General features: G+C 44.9%; 2 protein-coding genes across 4 annotated transcripts in view; one reads left to right on the top strand and one right to left on the bottom strand.

Annotated features, from left to right (window-relative positions):
• Nucleotides 1–991: 991 nt before the first annotated feature.
• On the top strand, nt 992–14,926 carry LOC130406209 (TRPM8 channel-associated factor homolog). Of its 2 annotated transcripts, XM_056611668.1 has the most exons (12): nt 992–1,121; nt 1,868–2,544; nt 2,734–2,920; nt 3,353–3,650; nt 4,475–4,776; nt 9,677–9,848; nt 10,103–10,197; nt 10,528–10,741; nt 11,022–11,258; nt 11,881–12,104; nt 12,338–12,451; nt 12,648–14,926. In XM_056611668.1, the coding sequence occupies exons 2-12, from the start codon at nt 1,898–1,900 to the stop codon at nt 12,888–12,890; spliced, it is 2,733 nt and encodes a 910-aa protein (XP_056467643.1). In that variant the 5' UTR covers nt 992–1,121; nt 1,868–1,897; the 3' UTR covers nt 12,891–14,926. The 2 variants fall into 2 exon arrangements, with proteins under 2 accessions (XP_056467643.1, XP_056467644.1); XM_056611669.1 differs by lacking the exon at nt 992–1,121 and having other exon boundaries at nt 1,133–2,544.
• si:dkey-243k1.3 (endonuclease domain-containing 1 protein-like) overlaps nt 13,718–17,379 on the bottom strand; it is a 6,465-nt gene continuing 2,803 nt past the window's right edge. For both annotated transcript variants that reach the window (XM_056611672.1, XM_056611670.1), the window contains exons 5-6: nt 17,148–17,304; nt 13,718–15,232 (exon numbers count right to left, since the gene is read on the bottom strand). In XM_056611672.1, the coding sequence (XP_056467647.1) occupies nt 14,844–15,232; nt 17,148–17,304 (546 nt within the window). In that variant the 3' untranslated portion in view covers nt 13,718–14,843. The remainder of the gene's footprint in view (nt 15,233–17,147; nt 17,305–17,379) is intronic.

The raw sequence follows: 17,379 nt of genomic DNA, 5'->3' as shown, positions 1-17,379 counted from the left end.
TTTGAATGTTAATTAAAACATTTTGAATTATACTATGTTGTATTTGATTTTGTCCAGAGTTACTTTCAATTGTTTAGATAAAAAGAAAAGTGCTCAATTGACCAATACCCATGAGTCTGTTGCTAGTCCGAAATTAGTTCTGGAATGTGTGTTTGTCAAGCTAGCTGTCAGGATTCAAACTGTTGCAACATGTGTTGATATGGTCGTTTCAGAGTGGATACAGTAAGTGGATCAGTTTACCCCCAGCTGATTCACTTTACCCCCTTGGTTTCTATGTTCTGAATCAGTTTACCCCTAAAAAGGGGTAAACTGAGAGACCACTTTTTAAAAAACAATCATATTTCCACTGCCCTTCGTCCTGAATACATTCTAATCATTTCCATTGCTATAGGAAACATTCGGAATTAATGGGAAATGTGAAAATTTTACTGATATGTCATTTTAGCTCGCTTAGAGGTGAGCAAATGTAAAAAAATGTCTCACTTTACCCCACTCTCCTTCCATTCGCTTGTGCATTTGCATGTAAAGTCTATGCAAATTTCGTAAAAACATTTTTTGTTGATAATTAGGCTAACTGTCTTTGATATAGGCGGACAAACTGTCTAGCATATTATTTTCGATTCAAACCAGGATTCTGCGCGCTGCAGTTTAATCAAATGTAACAAGTTTACTCGGCAACCGATGCATGCACAACCAAAGTGATGCAATTTCACCGATCATTTATTCTATTTAATTTAAGTTACAGTTTGCATATTTAATATTAAAAGAATAACTAAAAGGTTTTTGTTTTTTTAGACAGGTCACGGGTGGTATGGTTAGCGCCGACACTAGCATTTTCTGATAGGGTGACATGATTTGATAGAATTTTCTATCGAGTCGCCCTACGGTAGCAAAATCTGACAAGGGAGCAGAAATTGGCAGAACACCGGTTAAACAAAAATCGCAGCTATACTTTTCTTCAGTCCAATGTGTTTGGCTCCTCCCAGGACCCCCGCCCAACCTCTGTGTGCCTCTTCTACTAGGTCTACTTACTCTTCTACTATGCACAGTTTGTTAGGCTGTGGGCTTTAACAATCCACCGACAACTTTTTCGGAAGATCCACCGACATAGTTGCTATTGGGTAATGTCTGTTTTATCTTTAACGTATGAATGTCGATTTTAGAACTGTAATTTTAGCTTTAGGCCTAGGTAGGCCTACTATACGTTTTTAAATTATGATATTTTCTCAGGCAAGATAATTTAGCGGAATTTGTGAAGCCTACGTCAAAGATCAATGATATTTTGTATATTGCGTAATCTAATTGGATTTGATAGGCAATTAGACTTTTTATATGATGAGATAGGACGCGCGGGTCAATCAGCATTGCACATTCCCTATCCCAACGCATTGGTATTTACGGCAGCAAATGTAACCTGTTTTAAAATGTCCTATTCCAAGTGTTTCTGACGGGCTTATTGTGTCCCTGACAATTAGGCCTACGCTTCAAGGGTTTCGCCAAACGCCCCTAGAGACTATTCTATAGAGGGCAAGATTCCTTCACGTCTTCATTACGGGTTTAACACACATTTGTTACCCAGCAACATTGTCGGTTTTTCGGTATTTTTTTATGACATTGATTATGAACACCAAACTCTTTCAAATAGCCTATAAAGGACAGCTCAACTGCTGTAAAAAATATTGTAAAATATATGTAAAATATGGCATTCTTTAAAAATACTATTACCCAATACTGGAAATGTAACCACAGCATCCTTCTAAAAGTGGTTTTCACATAGCAGCTCACAACATTTTATTATCTAGATTATATTACACTTCAAGAGTCCTAAATCCCCCCTGAAAGTTATCCTATATCCTGTCCCTATCAGCCGGATTCAGAGCCTCACTCAACCTAAACCATGGCCAGCCCACAAATTGGATTTGACAACCAGCGGGCCTATTCCAGTCTCATGAGAGGACTGCAGGAGCTGGACTTGAGGGGCAATGCCACCCCTGGCTCATTGCACCTAATAGGAGACCACGCCTTCCCTCTGGCCATGAACGCCCAAGGCCAGGTGCTGATGGCTGCCTCCCTCTTTGGGCGTGGACGCATGGTAGTCCTGGGTCACGAGAGCTACCTTACCGCCTTGCCCGCCCTGGTGGAGAACGCCCTCACCTGGCTCAGAGGGGATGGATCTGAAAACCCCCTGGTTGGTATTCACCAGAGCTGCAAGCCAGTGGCGGATAACCTTGGTGAAACCATTTTCCACGGCCAGGTGGTGGAGGGCTTCCTCCAAGACTTGGGGGTGGGGGTGTATGTGGTGGATGCCTACAGCATGGCTCCTGATGTGAAGTCCCTGGTGGAGTTTCTGAAAGCTGGAGGGGGGCTGTTGATCGCAGGGCAGGCCTGGTCCTGGGCTGGACAACACCCCAAGCAAGACGTTCTGAAGGGCTTCCCAGGGAACCAGGTGTCCAGCGTGGCGGGGATCTACTTCTCTGAGCACCATTCAGAGGGCGGCTGTCTTTCTGTTTTCCCACCAATTCCTTGCGGTTGGAATCCAGATCCGTGAGTAGAGCCGACTGAAAAAGGAAATTAAAACACAAAAAGGTTTCAAACAGTCACATAGCAAAACCCTTTCTAAATTACAAAAGACAGCAGTAACATTTTGATAGAAGATTTATTTATATATATATATCTATATATATATGTTGGTGCCATTAGGTCATTAGTCCTTCCCCTTCTCTCTAACTGCAGGATTAACTTTGCGGACGACTTGGCATTTCTCCTGGAGGGCGTGTCTGGGTTCAGGTTAAAGAAAGAGTGTTCTGAGATTCAGGTCCATGGCCATCTTGCCTTTCCGATATTCCCCTTCTTAGCGGGGGCATACTATGGCAGGGGTCGAGTCCTATGTGTCACTCACGAAGGATTGTTTGAACAACAGGTTGGTTTGAAATTTAAGCTGTTATCACATGTATATGATTTCAAAAGAGAAAAGGTTGCACAAAGTTTACCATTTTAGTTGACATATACCTTATGGGTGGTTATTAAGTGGTCCGTTATACACTTTATTCTCAAGAAAATCTTGATTTTCCTTCAAGTACAATGAAATTGTAAAAGTAAAACATGACACAAACATATACATATACAAATATTCTCAAAGTAACACATTCCTGCATGAAGTTTCCACTCAGTGTCGTAAATTGTTCAGACGCAGCGATCCGCCTACCGGCCTAGAGGCTGGTCTCCCTGCTTAGTAATGTGTCCAGGGCACAAGTGAAGCCAGCCACATTACTGAGTTCCTAAGACACGCAGACCTCCATCATCTGTGGATGGAACCTTTAACAAAGACAACAATTTGTGTTGTACTCCACAGGAGTTGTTTCCTTTATGGCACAATGCCCTCCGATGGTTGGACCAGGGCAGGAAAGGCGTAGTTGGAGTCCACCCGTCAATGACTGATCTCCCCTCCCTGTACAGCCCATCAGGGCTGAGCTGTCGGAATACAGACTTCACTGATGACCTGAGTGTGTTTGTGTCCACGGCATACTGTGATGAGAAGGCAGTGGAGATGCAGGACTTTGTGATGGAAGGGGGAGGTCTGCTCATAGGAGGGCATGCCTGGTACTGGTGCTATTGTTACCCAGAGCTCAACCTGCCGACTGACTTCGCAGGTACAACAACAATATCCTCAGTGTTCACTGGAATGTCCTCCTTGGTGAAGGATGTTTACAAAAGGAAGGGTGTCAGCCTTGTGTTATCTATCGGTAAACCTGTTGGAACTTGTGAAAGACTTCAGTGAATGCATTTACGGCCCTAAGCCGTGGAAAGATATGATCTCACCTATGGGAGGCTCACGTTTGGGGAATGCTATAGGGCCTTTGCTATATTTATTGCGCTAGGGGAGCCATAGCTGCTGGACCCAAGAGCAGAACACAGAGACAGGACAGGAGTTGGAGTGAAGGTGAACAGCTTTATTTGGTATAACCAGGAGTGAGACAGCGGGCAGGTTGGAGAGTGTGCCCCAACATTAGGCTGGAGGGAGTGAAGCAGGCAGGCTGGAGGTGTAGATCCAAAAAACTATAGGCAAAAGAAAACAAAGGTGAGGCACGAGATTTCAGCAGGAGAAACAACAACTAGAAAGTGTATATACTGGAGCCAGGTACAAATAACTACCACGTTATATCGAAGTACGATTTGGCGACGACTAGGTGTATTTGAAGGGGAGTTGATGAGCTGATGCAGGCCAGGTGTGAGCAGTGGAGAGTGGCAGGCAAAGCACAGAGACAGACAGTAGGTGTGGCCGACACAGGGGGCGAACACACAGCACCACAACTGTGGCCATGACAATCAGCTTTTAATCTATGGTGTCAACAAGCATCAATCCCTTTTTTAACTATACTATAAGATTTGATGATGAAATTCCCGCAAAATTTTAGAAAATCACAAAGTTATTTGATTGTTCTTCCTTTTGGTGACTGCTCTTCCCCTACTCTAGGGAACCGCATACTGAGCAAGATGGGCCTGAATGTGTTGGGTTCCACCGTCCCAAAGGAATTCTACGAGGCTCCCGACCCCAAAGAGGCCTTCATAGACCAGTACCACTTCCAGCACATGGTGTCTCGCTTCAGCAGACACCTGCTCTCCGGAGAGACTCTCACTGCCAAGGAGGAGGGCTTCCTGCCGCGGCTGCGTCGGGACTGTGCTTCCTACCTGTTGATGGAGGCCAACGAGTCAGCGTCGTACACACAAGTCGTGTCCGACCTCACTGCCATTGTCAAAAAGGCTGGGATCCCGCAGGTAAAGGCATGCATCAGTAAGGAGGAGGGATAAGGGGATAAAGAAAACCTACAGGTTTCCTTTCTTCCGGGTCCAGAGCAACACTGAAACCAAGGAGGAGCCAGGCACCACGGACACGTTTAATCACTTTATTCCTGAACAAATCTAGACATTCTCATATTTTTAATAACTAAAATATGAATTTAAAATAAATCCACCACGCCCCTTAAAGGCAGAAGTCTACAGTCTATGCTCCGGCTCAGCCGCGGCTATTTAGCCGCTTATGCATACTTAATAGCCGCGGCTATGGGTATGCAAACCGAGCCCCTTCCTCGTTTTTGCTTGACCACTAAGTTTGAAGGCTTTGTAACCAATCAGTGAAGAGAAATGCCAGACTAAAGTAATGCAACGTCGAGAGCTGCAGTGCCTGCCATGTTGTCTTTACTAGTTTCACTACAATGTAATGACCACCACTAGCTAGAAGATAATACATTGTGGCTAGTACAGTGTTATTTTTATGTATGTTAGGCTATATATTGAGATGGAAGTGTGCGAGATACCCGTCAATATTCGGTGGTGTCCTCATCCCCCGATTGTTGCGCAATACTGATCTAAATGTTCTCAATATGCAGTAGGCCATAACATTACAATATTTCATGGATGCAAGCCAAGAGAATCAGTCTATATGTATAACCTACATGACAACACATACACACACACACTTAACAATTATCAGTCCCTCCAGAAAAACGCGATTATGCAATCGCATAATTCAACGCATAATCAGCCAAAGTTCGCATATTCATGCGGGGGCCGCATTTTTCAAATATGCCGCACTTTCTATGCATAAATTGCTTTTTTCCACGCAAAATATGCGGGGTTTGCATTATTTCATAATCCCCGCATTTTCGTTGCAAAAAAGTCACATATATATTTTAGCAGAAAGTTGAAAAATGCTGCGTTTACTTCACACAAGAGCAGCCATTTCCCCCTGTTATCATGGGAACGTTATGAAGTGACGTAATTACGGGACGCGAACGTCACCGAAAAGCTGTTTTTTCCGCTAATTCCCGCATTTTTTCGCAAGTTCCCGCAATTTCATTGCATAAAATTGCAATATGCTGCATATTTAATCGTTTTTTTTAAGAAAACATGACGCATAAGCAAGGATTTTTGGCCGCAACAATCACAAAACAACGCCGCATTTTTCTGGAGGGACTGAATTATTGATAATCCGATATAGAGTAGGCCTATTCGTAAAATAAATGCTGTAGATGGATGGTTAAATAATATCAGATCAGTCATACTGCAGGCTCTCATTTGCAAGTGCACTGATTGTGTGCCGGTCTCCGATAGGCTATATACCTGACATTTATTCAGTTGATTGCTCTTCTAAGTGCGCCAGATTGGTGCCAATTATGGTCGTGTTTGCATTGTAATGCACAACTTTGCCTCTCCTTGTTATAAAACAACCTGCATCCAAAGAACTTTAGCCAATGTAGCCTCCTATGTCAGTGTTGCTTTACGAATAAGGTATCGGATTATCAAAAACAGTTAAGTGTGTGCGTGCGTGTGTGTTGTCATGTAGGCTATAGATATAGATTGATTGTCTTGGCTTGCATCCATGAAATATTGTAATGTTATGGCCTAGGCTACAGCATATTGAGAACATTTAGATCGGTATTGAGCAACAATCTGGGGATGAGAACCCAACCCCCCCCAAATATTGACATGTATTTCGCACACTGAAGAAAATCATGCAATATAAAGCACAGAAAATAAGGTTTAAATACACCAACAACAAATCATACTTCTGCTGTGCACCACATGCTGTGACCCATATACATATTGGGCTACCCCCTTACTGGGGGAGGTTATCAGTTAACAGTTGCTGTTTTGGTAACAATTGATATATGGAGAAGTCACTCAATCCTCGCTGTCTGCCCTTAGACAACTCTTCAGCTAGTCTAACACAGAATAATACTAGGGTCTTGATCTGTATCTTGTATTATGAGTTTAAACTAGTGCTGTAAAGCGATTAAAATATTTAATCGCGATTAATTGCATTAATGTCATAGTTAAGATTAGATTTTGTGCTGCTAGCCTTTTAGTGAGATCAGAGAGTGTTGGGAAGGACAGTAAGAAGAGAGACCCGCAGTGAATTCAACCCGGTCCACTTGACATCGGGTAGGTGCATGACAGTGGTAGGCCTACCGTAAACCTTCAATAGCCCAGGCTTTTATTTGTTTCAATCACTGAACTTTCGAACAAAACTCTTGCTCAGCAAAGATGGGAAATACATAACATTTATTATTTAAACCAGTATAAATATTCCTACCATACGTAGGCCTATACACATTACCAGGCTATCGAATAACGCCTACACACACACACACACACACGGGCGGAGTGGTGATCGGCAGAGTCGGGAGAATTACCAGTTGGCCGTTAACGTTTCGGGGCTGTCGGGCTAAATACTGCTGGATAACAATACTGCGTTGATAAAAGTTCCTTGGGCGCACAGCCTGAGCTGTGCGCCCGCAACCTCTCACTCACTCAACAGACGCAACACTCACAAACTGTCAACATCGCAACCAAGCCGATTTTGTCTAGAGGGGAGTAACTAAGCGGCCCCTCCCTAAGTGGTAAAGCCCGGTTGGGCCTTGAACTGCGAATGTTCAGAGAGACGTAACAGCTAATGACAACATTGAACTCTCGTGCAGGGCCCCGTTTCCCGATAACGATGGATCCACGCTCGTACGATCATTCTCACGATGGATCGCAAGATCCATCGTAGATTTCTTTGGAGCGCTTCCCGAAACTCATCTTAACATGAACGCGCGTTCACTAGGATTGTAACTGTCTACTGACACAGTGCTGAAATGGGCTCCGTAGGAGGGGGAGACGCAGGAGTGTGGCAGGAAAATGGGGTTAAAAAGCGTTAAAATATCTCCCTATCAAGGCCAACAGCAGGGTAGCCTACGAAAAGAATAGACTGCAATAATATGAATGGTCAAGATATTAAAAAACAATTGATTAGGCCAGGGCTGATATCCGTCCTAATCCTGAATGTACTGTGCGTACATTTTTTCACGACATTTTCCCCCCTGAAATAATTCCACATTACAAAAATCAAAAATAGCTTGTGTGACAAGCATTAATCTGAATGTGCTGATTTCTGAAACATGCTTTCCGCAGCTAAGAGAGCCGACTTTATCCGAGTCCGCATAAGGTTTCATTGATTGGTGCGCACTCTCTCGTCTTTATTTGTAGACATTAAATATGCAACGTTCCATTCATTCATTATCATTCAAACGCAGAGGCTAGGCATTGACACACGGCTATTGCTGACCCGATTCGGAGAGCTTGGTCTAGATCCTGGCCTGCCCATATTGTTGGGCAGATGGCTATAGCCTAGGTCTTTTTACACTGCCAAGCCGGTTCGGTCGCAGCTTGGCACGCCCGGCGATTTCACCTTCTTATCTCAAGTTTCCTGTGTAAAACCGAAGGGGTCAAATCCCCCGTTCGTCAATGCGCAGGCTTTCTTGGTTCACTGGAGAAGGAGTCTAGACATCTTTAGAATAAATTGTATTATTGCACTCCCAAATGTTTACATTTTTTTATGAATGAAGACACCCGCATGCAATAATGAGTTCACGTCTGAGTGTACAACAAAGTGTACGACAAACGCGATTAACTATGGTCAGGGATGTTCGTTACTGGCTAGAAACGATCCAATAAATAGTGAACTTCATCACCTCCTCACCGAAGCGCCTACAGTGCTTAATGCAAACAATCGCAACAAAAAATGCCTGCAGAAATTCTCCGACACCCGCTGGTCTCAGCATGATTCATGTCTACAGTAGCCTAGCCTATGTCTTCTGTCATTGATCAATATGAGGACATTCTAACCACTATGGTTGAATTAAAATCAGAGGGAGACAGCAAGTGGAGCTCGAAAACGACCTCCCACAAAAGAGAAATGGAATCATTTGATTTTATCATAAGCCTTGTGACGTGGCGTTTGATCGGTACATTTCGGCTGCACATGTATTTTTAGAATTTTAAATTAATGAAATTAATTATGTTGTTGTTGACTTCTAACATGTCTCTATCTTTGCTGTTTAAATCTAACGGTAGTCTATGAGTTATATATCGGCAATAAGCACTGTTTTCGGTTGCGAAATTGCGCCAGCTGGGCATGCCGTGGTATTGGATGTGTTGTAATAATACACATCCAATACACGGAATGTCCGCTGGTGACGCCACTGAGGCAATAGTTGGCTAACGATGCTCTTAGCATCCTACGAGTACCCGTGGAGTCCTCGTTAGCTATGAGCGTTTTCACAACGTTCGTTACCAACGATGCTTTTGGGAAACGGTGTGACTTCACGATCCACTTAGGCTAACGATGCTTTCGGGAAACAGGGCCCGGGCTCGAACAGTGACACACAAACACACACACACACTTTTAAGGAATTTATCACTCGCTCCGTATACTTGATTGCCCCAAAAAGTTTGTGCGGCGTGCTTGTTGTTTGTTTCCGGTGTAGATCCGGTATGGGGTTGTCGTTTTTCTAACGTGACGTAGTTGTTGCTAGACAGCAGGTGAAAAAACTACAACGCCGTTAAAATTGGTTTGCGTTAACGCCGTTAATAACGCGTTAAACTTGCAGCACTAGTTTAAACACAATAATTGTTATAAAAGTGCAGCACAGTGCGATGGGTGAAAAATGGCATCAAAAATAATGAAATATATTTCTCACGATTGCCTCTATTTATAGTTATATTTCACATTATTAGGTCATGAGTCATACTTTTGCACAATATTTATACTTTCTCTTAATTGAATATGAGGAGTCAGCCCCCTAACATTTCAATGCACTGTGAAACGAATTTGAATCTCCCGTGGTCTATTCAGGTGTCTTTGAACTGCCTGGTTAGCAGTGAAAAGGACCGTCTGCTGCTGACCATCGGGACAGAGCTCTATCGGTGTTTGGACCCCGACACGCTCCTGCCTTACCTGATCAAGGACATCCCTAGCATGCCCATTGTCCGACACCATCAGCTGAACGTCAACGCAAACACAGCAGGTTATATTTTTCTCACAACTTGAAAGTGGGGCATTCTGCTTCTGATGAGTTTTTCTAAATCTGGGAAGTGAAAAACAGTTTCATCATGTTTGTGTGTGTGTGTGTGTGTGTGTGTGCGCGTGTGTGTGTGTGTGTGTGTGTGTGTGTGTGTGTGTGTGTGTGTGTGTGTGTGTGTGTGTGTGTGTGTGTGTGTGTGTGTGTGTGTGTGTGTGTGTGTGTGTGTGTGTGTGTGTCTGTCTGTGGGCGTGTATTAGGTGAAGAGGAGTGGATTAGTACTGGAGTGTACCTCACTCCAGGTATGAAGACCTACATATCTCTACCAGCACAGATTGTAAACAAAGGATGGAAGGTGCATGATAATTCTTTGACAAGCTTCATATTTATGGTCAATTTATTCGTCAAACCTCCCATGGAAAATTTTCTACAGTACATGTTGAGAGTTTGGGTGTATCGGGAATGCGCATCAGCCTTCAAGTCATGCACATTCTCAAATTCTCAAACTCAAATACACATTCCAAAACAAGAAGATAAGCCTCAGGACCTAGTTTGTATAATAACAATGATCATGTACTGCCTTCGTGTTCTATGTTTGTATAAGTCTAAGCAAATATCTGCATGTCTTGTCTTTTTTGTTTTGTTAAACACCCTCTTCACCCTCTTGTCTTTCTGGTTGAACCAGGTGCAAATCGGCTGTCAAACGGACGCTCTGGATCACTTGAAGGAACTGAGGAGAGCCCCATGTGTTCACAAAACCTTCAGAATCACAACTCCCATGATGCAGGTGTGGAACCTGTGGGGGGGGCTCCTCTACCTTGTGGCCCCGCCCGATACACAGGTGGAGGGGCTAAAGGTCACAGTGGAAAGGGCGGTTCTTGCACCTTACTTTATGTCTGGTGAGTTCCTCTAAGATCATTGATTATCAATAAAGGTGCAACTAGCTACCAATTAACTAAATAATTGCATGGGATATATCTGATTACTGCATTGTGGAGGTTGCATCTTTCATAGTCATATGTTCAATTTCACTTGTTCCCTCATTCCTTTTACCTGACTTTGGACACCTGTAGACTATTGTAACGCCCTGAATAGTGCACTACATATAGAGAACAAGTGGGCGATGGTGCCATACGTACACTGTCACAGTGTCTGAATATAATGTCCTGTTTTTCGCAGGTGTGACAACCATTGCTGAGTGGGCGGTGCTTCGCACTAGCCCCGCCCCCTGGGCAGAGCTGGAGTTTGACAACGTCATCTTCACCATACCATCCAGCGCCATTCGAGACCTGGAGCACCCCGATAAGGTGGCGGCGCTCTGGGATGACATCATGAAGAGTGTTGCTGACCTGGCAGTTGTTTCGCATAAATTCCCACGCAAAGAACGCTTTGTCGCAGATGTGCAGATTTCCCACGGTAACACTGCTTCCGTTCCTACTTACACTACTTCAAGCTCCTTTGGATGAACATGAACACACATCTCAGGTTATTCTTTCCCCCTACAGTTTCTTTCCTAAAGCCCAAATCACACTTCTCCATCGAGCCCAGAGGCAAAGATCTGTGTTGCTACTCTGAGTTTAGCAACTCACCCTTCTCTGAGCAGGCTGGTGGCAATTAATCGCTGTGCAGTCAAGACGGGAACACACGCACAGTATTTAATATTGTATCCGATAGCCTGACTAGTATATTAACCCAAATTAAAACCCTGTGTCTTCATTTGTTGGCGATGCACAAACCACTTTTCAGCAGCACATTTGAATGATTTACGTCTTATCACATGGATAGATAGCTTTTTCTAAATACTTTCAATGGAGCAGACCCTTCTAAGTTTGCGGATTTGCTGATCAGTTTGTGTACATTTACGGTTGGAAATGCTGTACTGCCCCCTTGTTTCACATGGTGGACATGTGTAAACACAGGCCGCTCTGCCTGTATTTACACATCCACTGTACTCAGAGACACCACATGGATCTCTGCGATCGTGAGACGAGCAGAAGAGGGAATGCAGCGTCACCCTCCCTTTGTTTTGTGTTGCCAGGTTTTATGCACGCAGGCTATCCCATCATGATGCTGTCCTCTATGGTCCCTGACCTGATAGACTGGGAGGGAGCGAGAACCCGCGGCCTCTGGGGCTTCATCCACGAGCTGGGCCACAACCAGCAGAGGGGATGCTGGGAGTTCAGGCCGAACACCACAGAGTGCACGTGCAACCTGTGGTCGGTGTACGTGCACGAAGAGGTGCTGGGGATTAACAGGGAACAGGTAAAAAACATTAGCAATGACTTATAAATATTGATAAATAGGATTTGGTTTAAAAAGTCGAGCTTAGATAGCTGTCAGAGTCAATTCCTTTTTTAAAGGAAATCAAACAAAACAATTCACAGGCTATAGGGTCCGGTTGAAATGTCCCCTTAAAACCCTACGAGGCTTACAATAAATCCAATGATGGTTTATACATATTAGTTGTCACAGGGTAGATGCTGTGTTGCGTGCAGGCACATCCTGCTTTGCAGTCCAAATCTCGGGCATCTCGTCCAGAGGACTACGTCAAGGGAGGCAAGGACCTTGACAACTGGAATACATGGACGGCTTTGGAAACATACCTACAGGTTAGAGAGGATTGTTCTGATTATCGTATAGGTACCTGTGCTTTTTGAAAAAGTTTCAGTGGTAAGCCTTTACATTAGCGATACATTTAAATGTATACTTCAGATCCAGTTTACTTTAAACCAGTGGTCAAGGACTCACTGGCCCCTACATACGGTCTTCCCTCCCCCTATGTGTCACTTACTCTCACCACCTCAGCTCCAGGAGGCGTTCGGCTGGGCAGCCTTTAAGAAAGTGTTCGCCACCTACCACGACATGAGCGACGTGCCCGGGGACAACAAGGGCAAGATGAACCTGTACACCAAGACCTTCTCCCTGGCCGTGGAGCACAACCTGTGTGCCTTCTTCAAGGCCTGGGGCTGGCCCATAGAGGCCGCCACTGAGGAGGAGCTGTCCAAGCTACCTCCGTGGACCAACCACCCCATGGTCCTCTATGGATAAAAGGAATAGAAGGTGGTGTCTTTTTCTAAAGTGATGGACCCTTTTCATAGAGCTGTCATTGTAGGACAAACACATTGTCACTCATAACACTAATCAGGCTCTGCAAATGTGTGCGCACGGATTGAGTTAGCTAGTGAAGATAACACTCATTGTCAATGGACCCTTCTAATGGGGTAATATCATGCTTTTTCAACTTTACCCTTTGCTTTAAACTGTTATATGATGCATATATGTATGTGTGTTTTACGTCTGCTAAGCTCGAAAAATATAAGTCCGAGCCAGGGGGAGTATTCACGCCCGCCGAGAACGCCCCTCAATAAGCGCTTGAAATAGCTTGTTTACGCTCAAACTTTACTTCCGTAGCAGTGTCACTTCAGACTGCAGTGGGCGGGACGGAAGTGTAGAAGTCCCACCTCCCAGCTACCCGCAATGTTTACAGCTTCTCGGGGGTGTGAACGCGCAAAGCGTTCGACCAATCGCAACAGAGTCGGCTTGCTGTCCAATCACAGCAGACTTGGCTACTCGGGAAGGGGGCCTTAAAATGACATGATATGAATCAGACCGTTTTTGAAAGACGCTGAAATTGGTTTTGCAGAAACGATCAGTTTGAGAATAATAAGGGGTATTTCTAACATACAGGCATGTAACCCTTTTCTAGTAGTACCCCCAAACGCAATTACGGTATCTACCCTCAAAATGCATATGGGATCTTTAACACTGGGTAAGCAGGCGGTGGATTTATGTGTGTCAAAGCACCTGCCACCAAAAATAACTGTATGAGTGGCACCTATGTTTGTCCTATGATAACACCTCTGTGAAAAGGGTATTTTGTGTGAAATTGTTTTATATACGTTCGTAAATACAGCGTCAAAAACAATTACTGATTGAAATACATGATGTCACCGGTGAACACTGTGAAAGCTGGAGTTAGTATGTTTTGCCAAGAAAGAAGCTCAGTTCAGGATTAGTCTGACCAAATGCGTTGTTTTACCGGTGTAGCTCGTGCTCTAGCTCCTCTATTCCGCCCAACTACCCAATCACAGATTAAGCACCACCCGATTGGCCTGACAAAAGGGTTAGCATCTTTCTCCAGCTTTCATGCAGAGTGAAACAAGTGTCACCAAAAAGACAAAGCAAATGGAAGCTGAGTGAAGATAAGTCTATACGCCCTATAACAGACCAATAATTTGTGTTATGAGTGACGCCTGTGTATGTCCTATGGTGACACCTCTAGGAAAAGGGACTATTGTAATCCATACCACAGTGTTGATACTATTTTATACTGAACATGCTCAGGATTTGTTTTTTTGTCTTAGTGCTCTTCATTTATTGTATTTCATACATGTTGCAATATTCTGTATAGCTATAAAGTGGTGAATGAAAGAGCATGACGTACAGAGTCAGTTCTTTTTTAGTTTAATTTGTTTTCTGGTAGACAGCTGAGGGATTAGAGAGGTTACTATAGCTTTTAGGTACTTTGAAGGCTTGTAGAACAGACGACTGTTACTGAGTGGGGTTATCTGATCAATTGTTTACATTTTTATGACTGTAAGGGCACATTTTGAACCCTTACACATTGAAAACATTGATTCCATCAATGTTTGTGTATAACTGAATACATTTTTAATACATTTAGTTTCCTGTTGACTGGATTTGATTGGATTCATTAAACTTTCTTTCATCATTGGGGTTATATCCATTTGCACAACTCATTTAATACATCTAATATTAAAATATTAGCTTTTGTGTGCAAACAAAAATTGACCAAATATACAAGGTGCAAACATATTTCTTATGTTTGATGAACATTGATAATGTTTCAGAGAAGACAAACCATGCCATCCATGCTGGGATATTTTCCGTAGTAATCACTAACTATGGCAAGCGGTATTACATGCAACCAATTTGAGCCAATAGCGAAACCTTTTCATTGGGTCAGTAAAAAAATATAAATCATCTGCAGTTGTTGTGAAACAGCTCCCCTACTGGCTGGTTGGTGAACTGCTGAAGGAACTCGTCCAGCTCATCCAGAGTGTGCCTCTCCACCCAGTTGCCCTCCGTGTTCCTGGCGGAGGCGCCACCGCTCTCGATGGCTTTTCCGTTGTTGTCCACGCAGCAGTATGCGTTCCACAGATAGTCGGGGATGTTGACGCGGTTGACGTTGTTCTTGACAATCCAGTTGTCGGCGGAGGGCACAGCGCCCACCAGCACGTAGGCCCGCGAGCACCTGGCCCGGAACAGCTCGGTGAGCTGGCTCTCGTGGATCCTCCACTCGTTCTGGTTCAGCTTGGGGTTCTGGGGGACCACGTTGGTCAGGGTGAAGGTGGCGTTACGGCCAGGGACTACAGCGGAGAAGGAGGGTTATGGTCATGGGGTTTATTTAAAGGGGACATATTATGAAAACAGCACTTTTCCTGGGATTTGGGGTGTTGCTGTGGGTAGATGGTGCTCCCACACGCGAACAAACTTTGAATTAAGTCCGTACATGATATTTTGAGTGAAATACGCATTTCTGGAAGCAGCCCGCCTCCAGCTACCAAACGAGCAAGTCAGTTTCGGCGCCCCCTCCTACGTAAGAAGGGGGCACATTTGAATATTACCTCCCACTTCCCCACTCCCCTCCAATCAGAGCATCGCTAAGATTTTATGGACCAGCAGACTAGCAGCTCCGGCGGGGGGAACTCGGTGCTAGCCCTGCAGCTAAGCTCCGGGAGTACAATCCCTTTCTCTTGCGCCGAGCTCACCCCGCCGGAGCGGCCGCCAAAGGGAAGTCGGGAGGAGGAGACATGGAGTAGAAAGGGATTGTACTCCCGGAGCTGAGCTGCCGGACTGCCGCCGAGCTACCCCAGCCGGAGCTGCTCGTCCGCCGGAGCTGCTAGTCCGCTGGACCTGCCACCTAGCTTCGGCGCCAGTTCAGCTCCCGGAGTACACCACCGGAGCTGCCGGACTGCGGCCGGACGGCTTCGACGGCGGCCGGCAGCTCCGGCGCGGGGAGCTCGGAGGCAGTCCGGCAGCTCAGCTCCCGGAGTACAATCCTTTTCTTCTCCATGTCGCGGTTCATGGACTTCAGAGAGTCAATGCCAAAGTTCCTTCCCCCCAATTCTTCTCATCCATGGCCGAGATATCCCCCACTACGAGTCTTTTTACTTGTGGAAGTACCAGAGGCGGCACATAAACAAATTCTGCAAAAGGTTTTGTGTGAATAATTATTTCAGAAGTGGAGTCGGCTTCTATTGAATATAGGCCTTTATACAACGGGGGGCCTAAATCCAGCGATCTGATTGGTTCCTAACTGTTGTATAATGAGCGTATACATAACTGCTATGACGCCCGATCATTTTGTGAAAGTATCACTCCGCGCCTTGAAGTGGAAACCGTTACAACCGTTCTCTCGGAGGGACGCTAAAGTGTGTTGCATAGCGACCGTCGTGCATTTTGAAGGCAGCCAGGAGGGACTACTTTTTGGTAGTCTTTAATAAAACGGCTACTTTGACTTTCTTGGTTTCTTTTTAAATGTAGTGTGTCTATGACTTTCGTTTCACCATAACAGTAACCGTTGTATAAAAGAAATAGATCACTTCAGTCAGTGGCTTGTGCTCATTATACCACTGTGAAGGGGGTCGCCGGCCCTCCGCTGCGCGTCGGGGCCGGACAACGCCCCTTAACAGTGGTATAATTCTCTATCTATTGCTTAAATATATTTGCAATTCCATACATTTAGAAATAATAGATTTGGGGGAGGACAGCCCCCCCGGGACCTGCACAGATGATGGTAGATGATGGTTTAACATAGCAGCATTTTTTATATTTCATATTTGTTTAAATACTCTTCCTGACATCAATTAATAAATCAAACACTGACGGGAAAAAGGCTGATATCTGTGGCTGTGGTTATCAGCCCGTCCAATTACTACATGCGACCCGAAAGTAATGATTGGAGGGCCTGTAGGTCCATCTAGCGACCCGGGTACCTGTGCTCACTCATGAGCGGAGCCTTCCACTAGACGAGGCAGACATATTGCCGGAGCTAACGAGCAAGTAATGAGTTTTGGGGGAGAGGTCTGGAAGGAGGACTGGTATTTCTTTATGGTTGGATGCTTTTATAAACAAGCTTAGTCCAGCTGATTTCTCAAAATTGCCTGCCCTAGCTTGAAGGCATTGGCAGAGGTGGCAAAACAAAATCAACGGACATCTAGATTCTAGAGAGGAGGAGACGAGGATAAGATTATGGCCGCAGCAAAGGCTGTCTATGCAGACCTGCATGGTGTCCGTTAGGGTTGAGGTGTCCCCGGTCGTAGCCAGAGTGCGTGTAGTCCTCGTTCAGGGCCTGTCTCTCCCCCTGGTACACCCCTGGGTAGTCCTTCCCCAGCCAGTAGCCGTCCTTCATCTCTGCCTGCCAGGACGGGTCCACCAGCTGGGTGGGGTAACACAAAAAACACAGGTTGTTCCCAAACCACCCATATGCTACGGATACATCCTCTTGAAGAGA

Source organism: Gadus chalcogrammus, chromosome 16 (assembly GCF_026213295.1).
Source record: "Gadus chalcogrammus isolate NIFS_2021 chromosome 16, NIFS_Gcha_1.0, whole genome shotgun sequence".
Classification (NCBI taxonomy): Eukaryota; Metazoa; Chordata; class Actinopteri; order Gadiformes; family Gadidae; genus Gadus; species Gadus chalcogrammus.
This window is presented reverse-complemented; position numbering and strand designations above follow the sequence as displayed.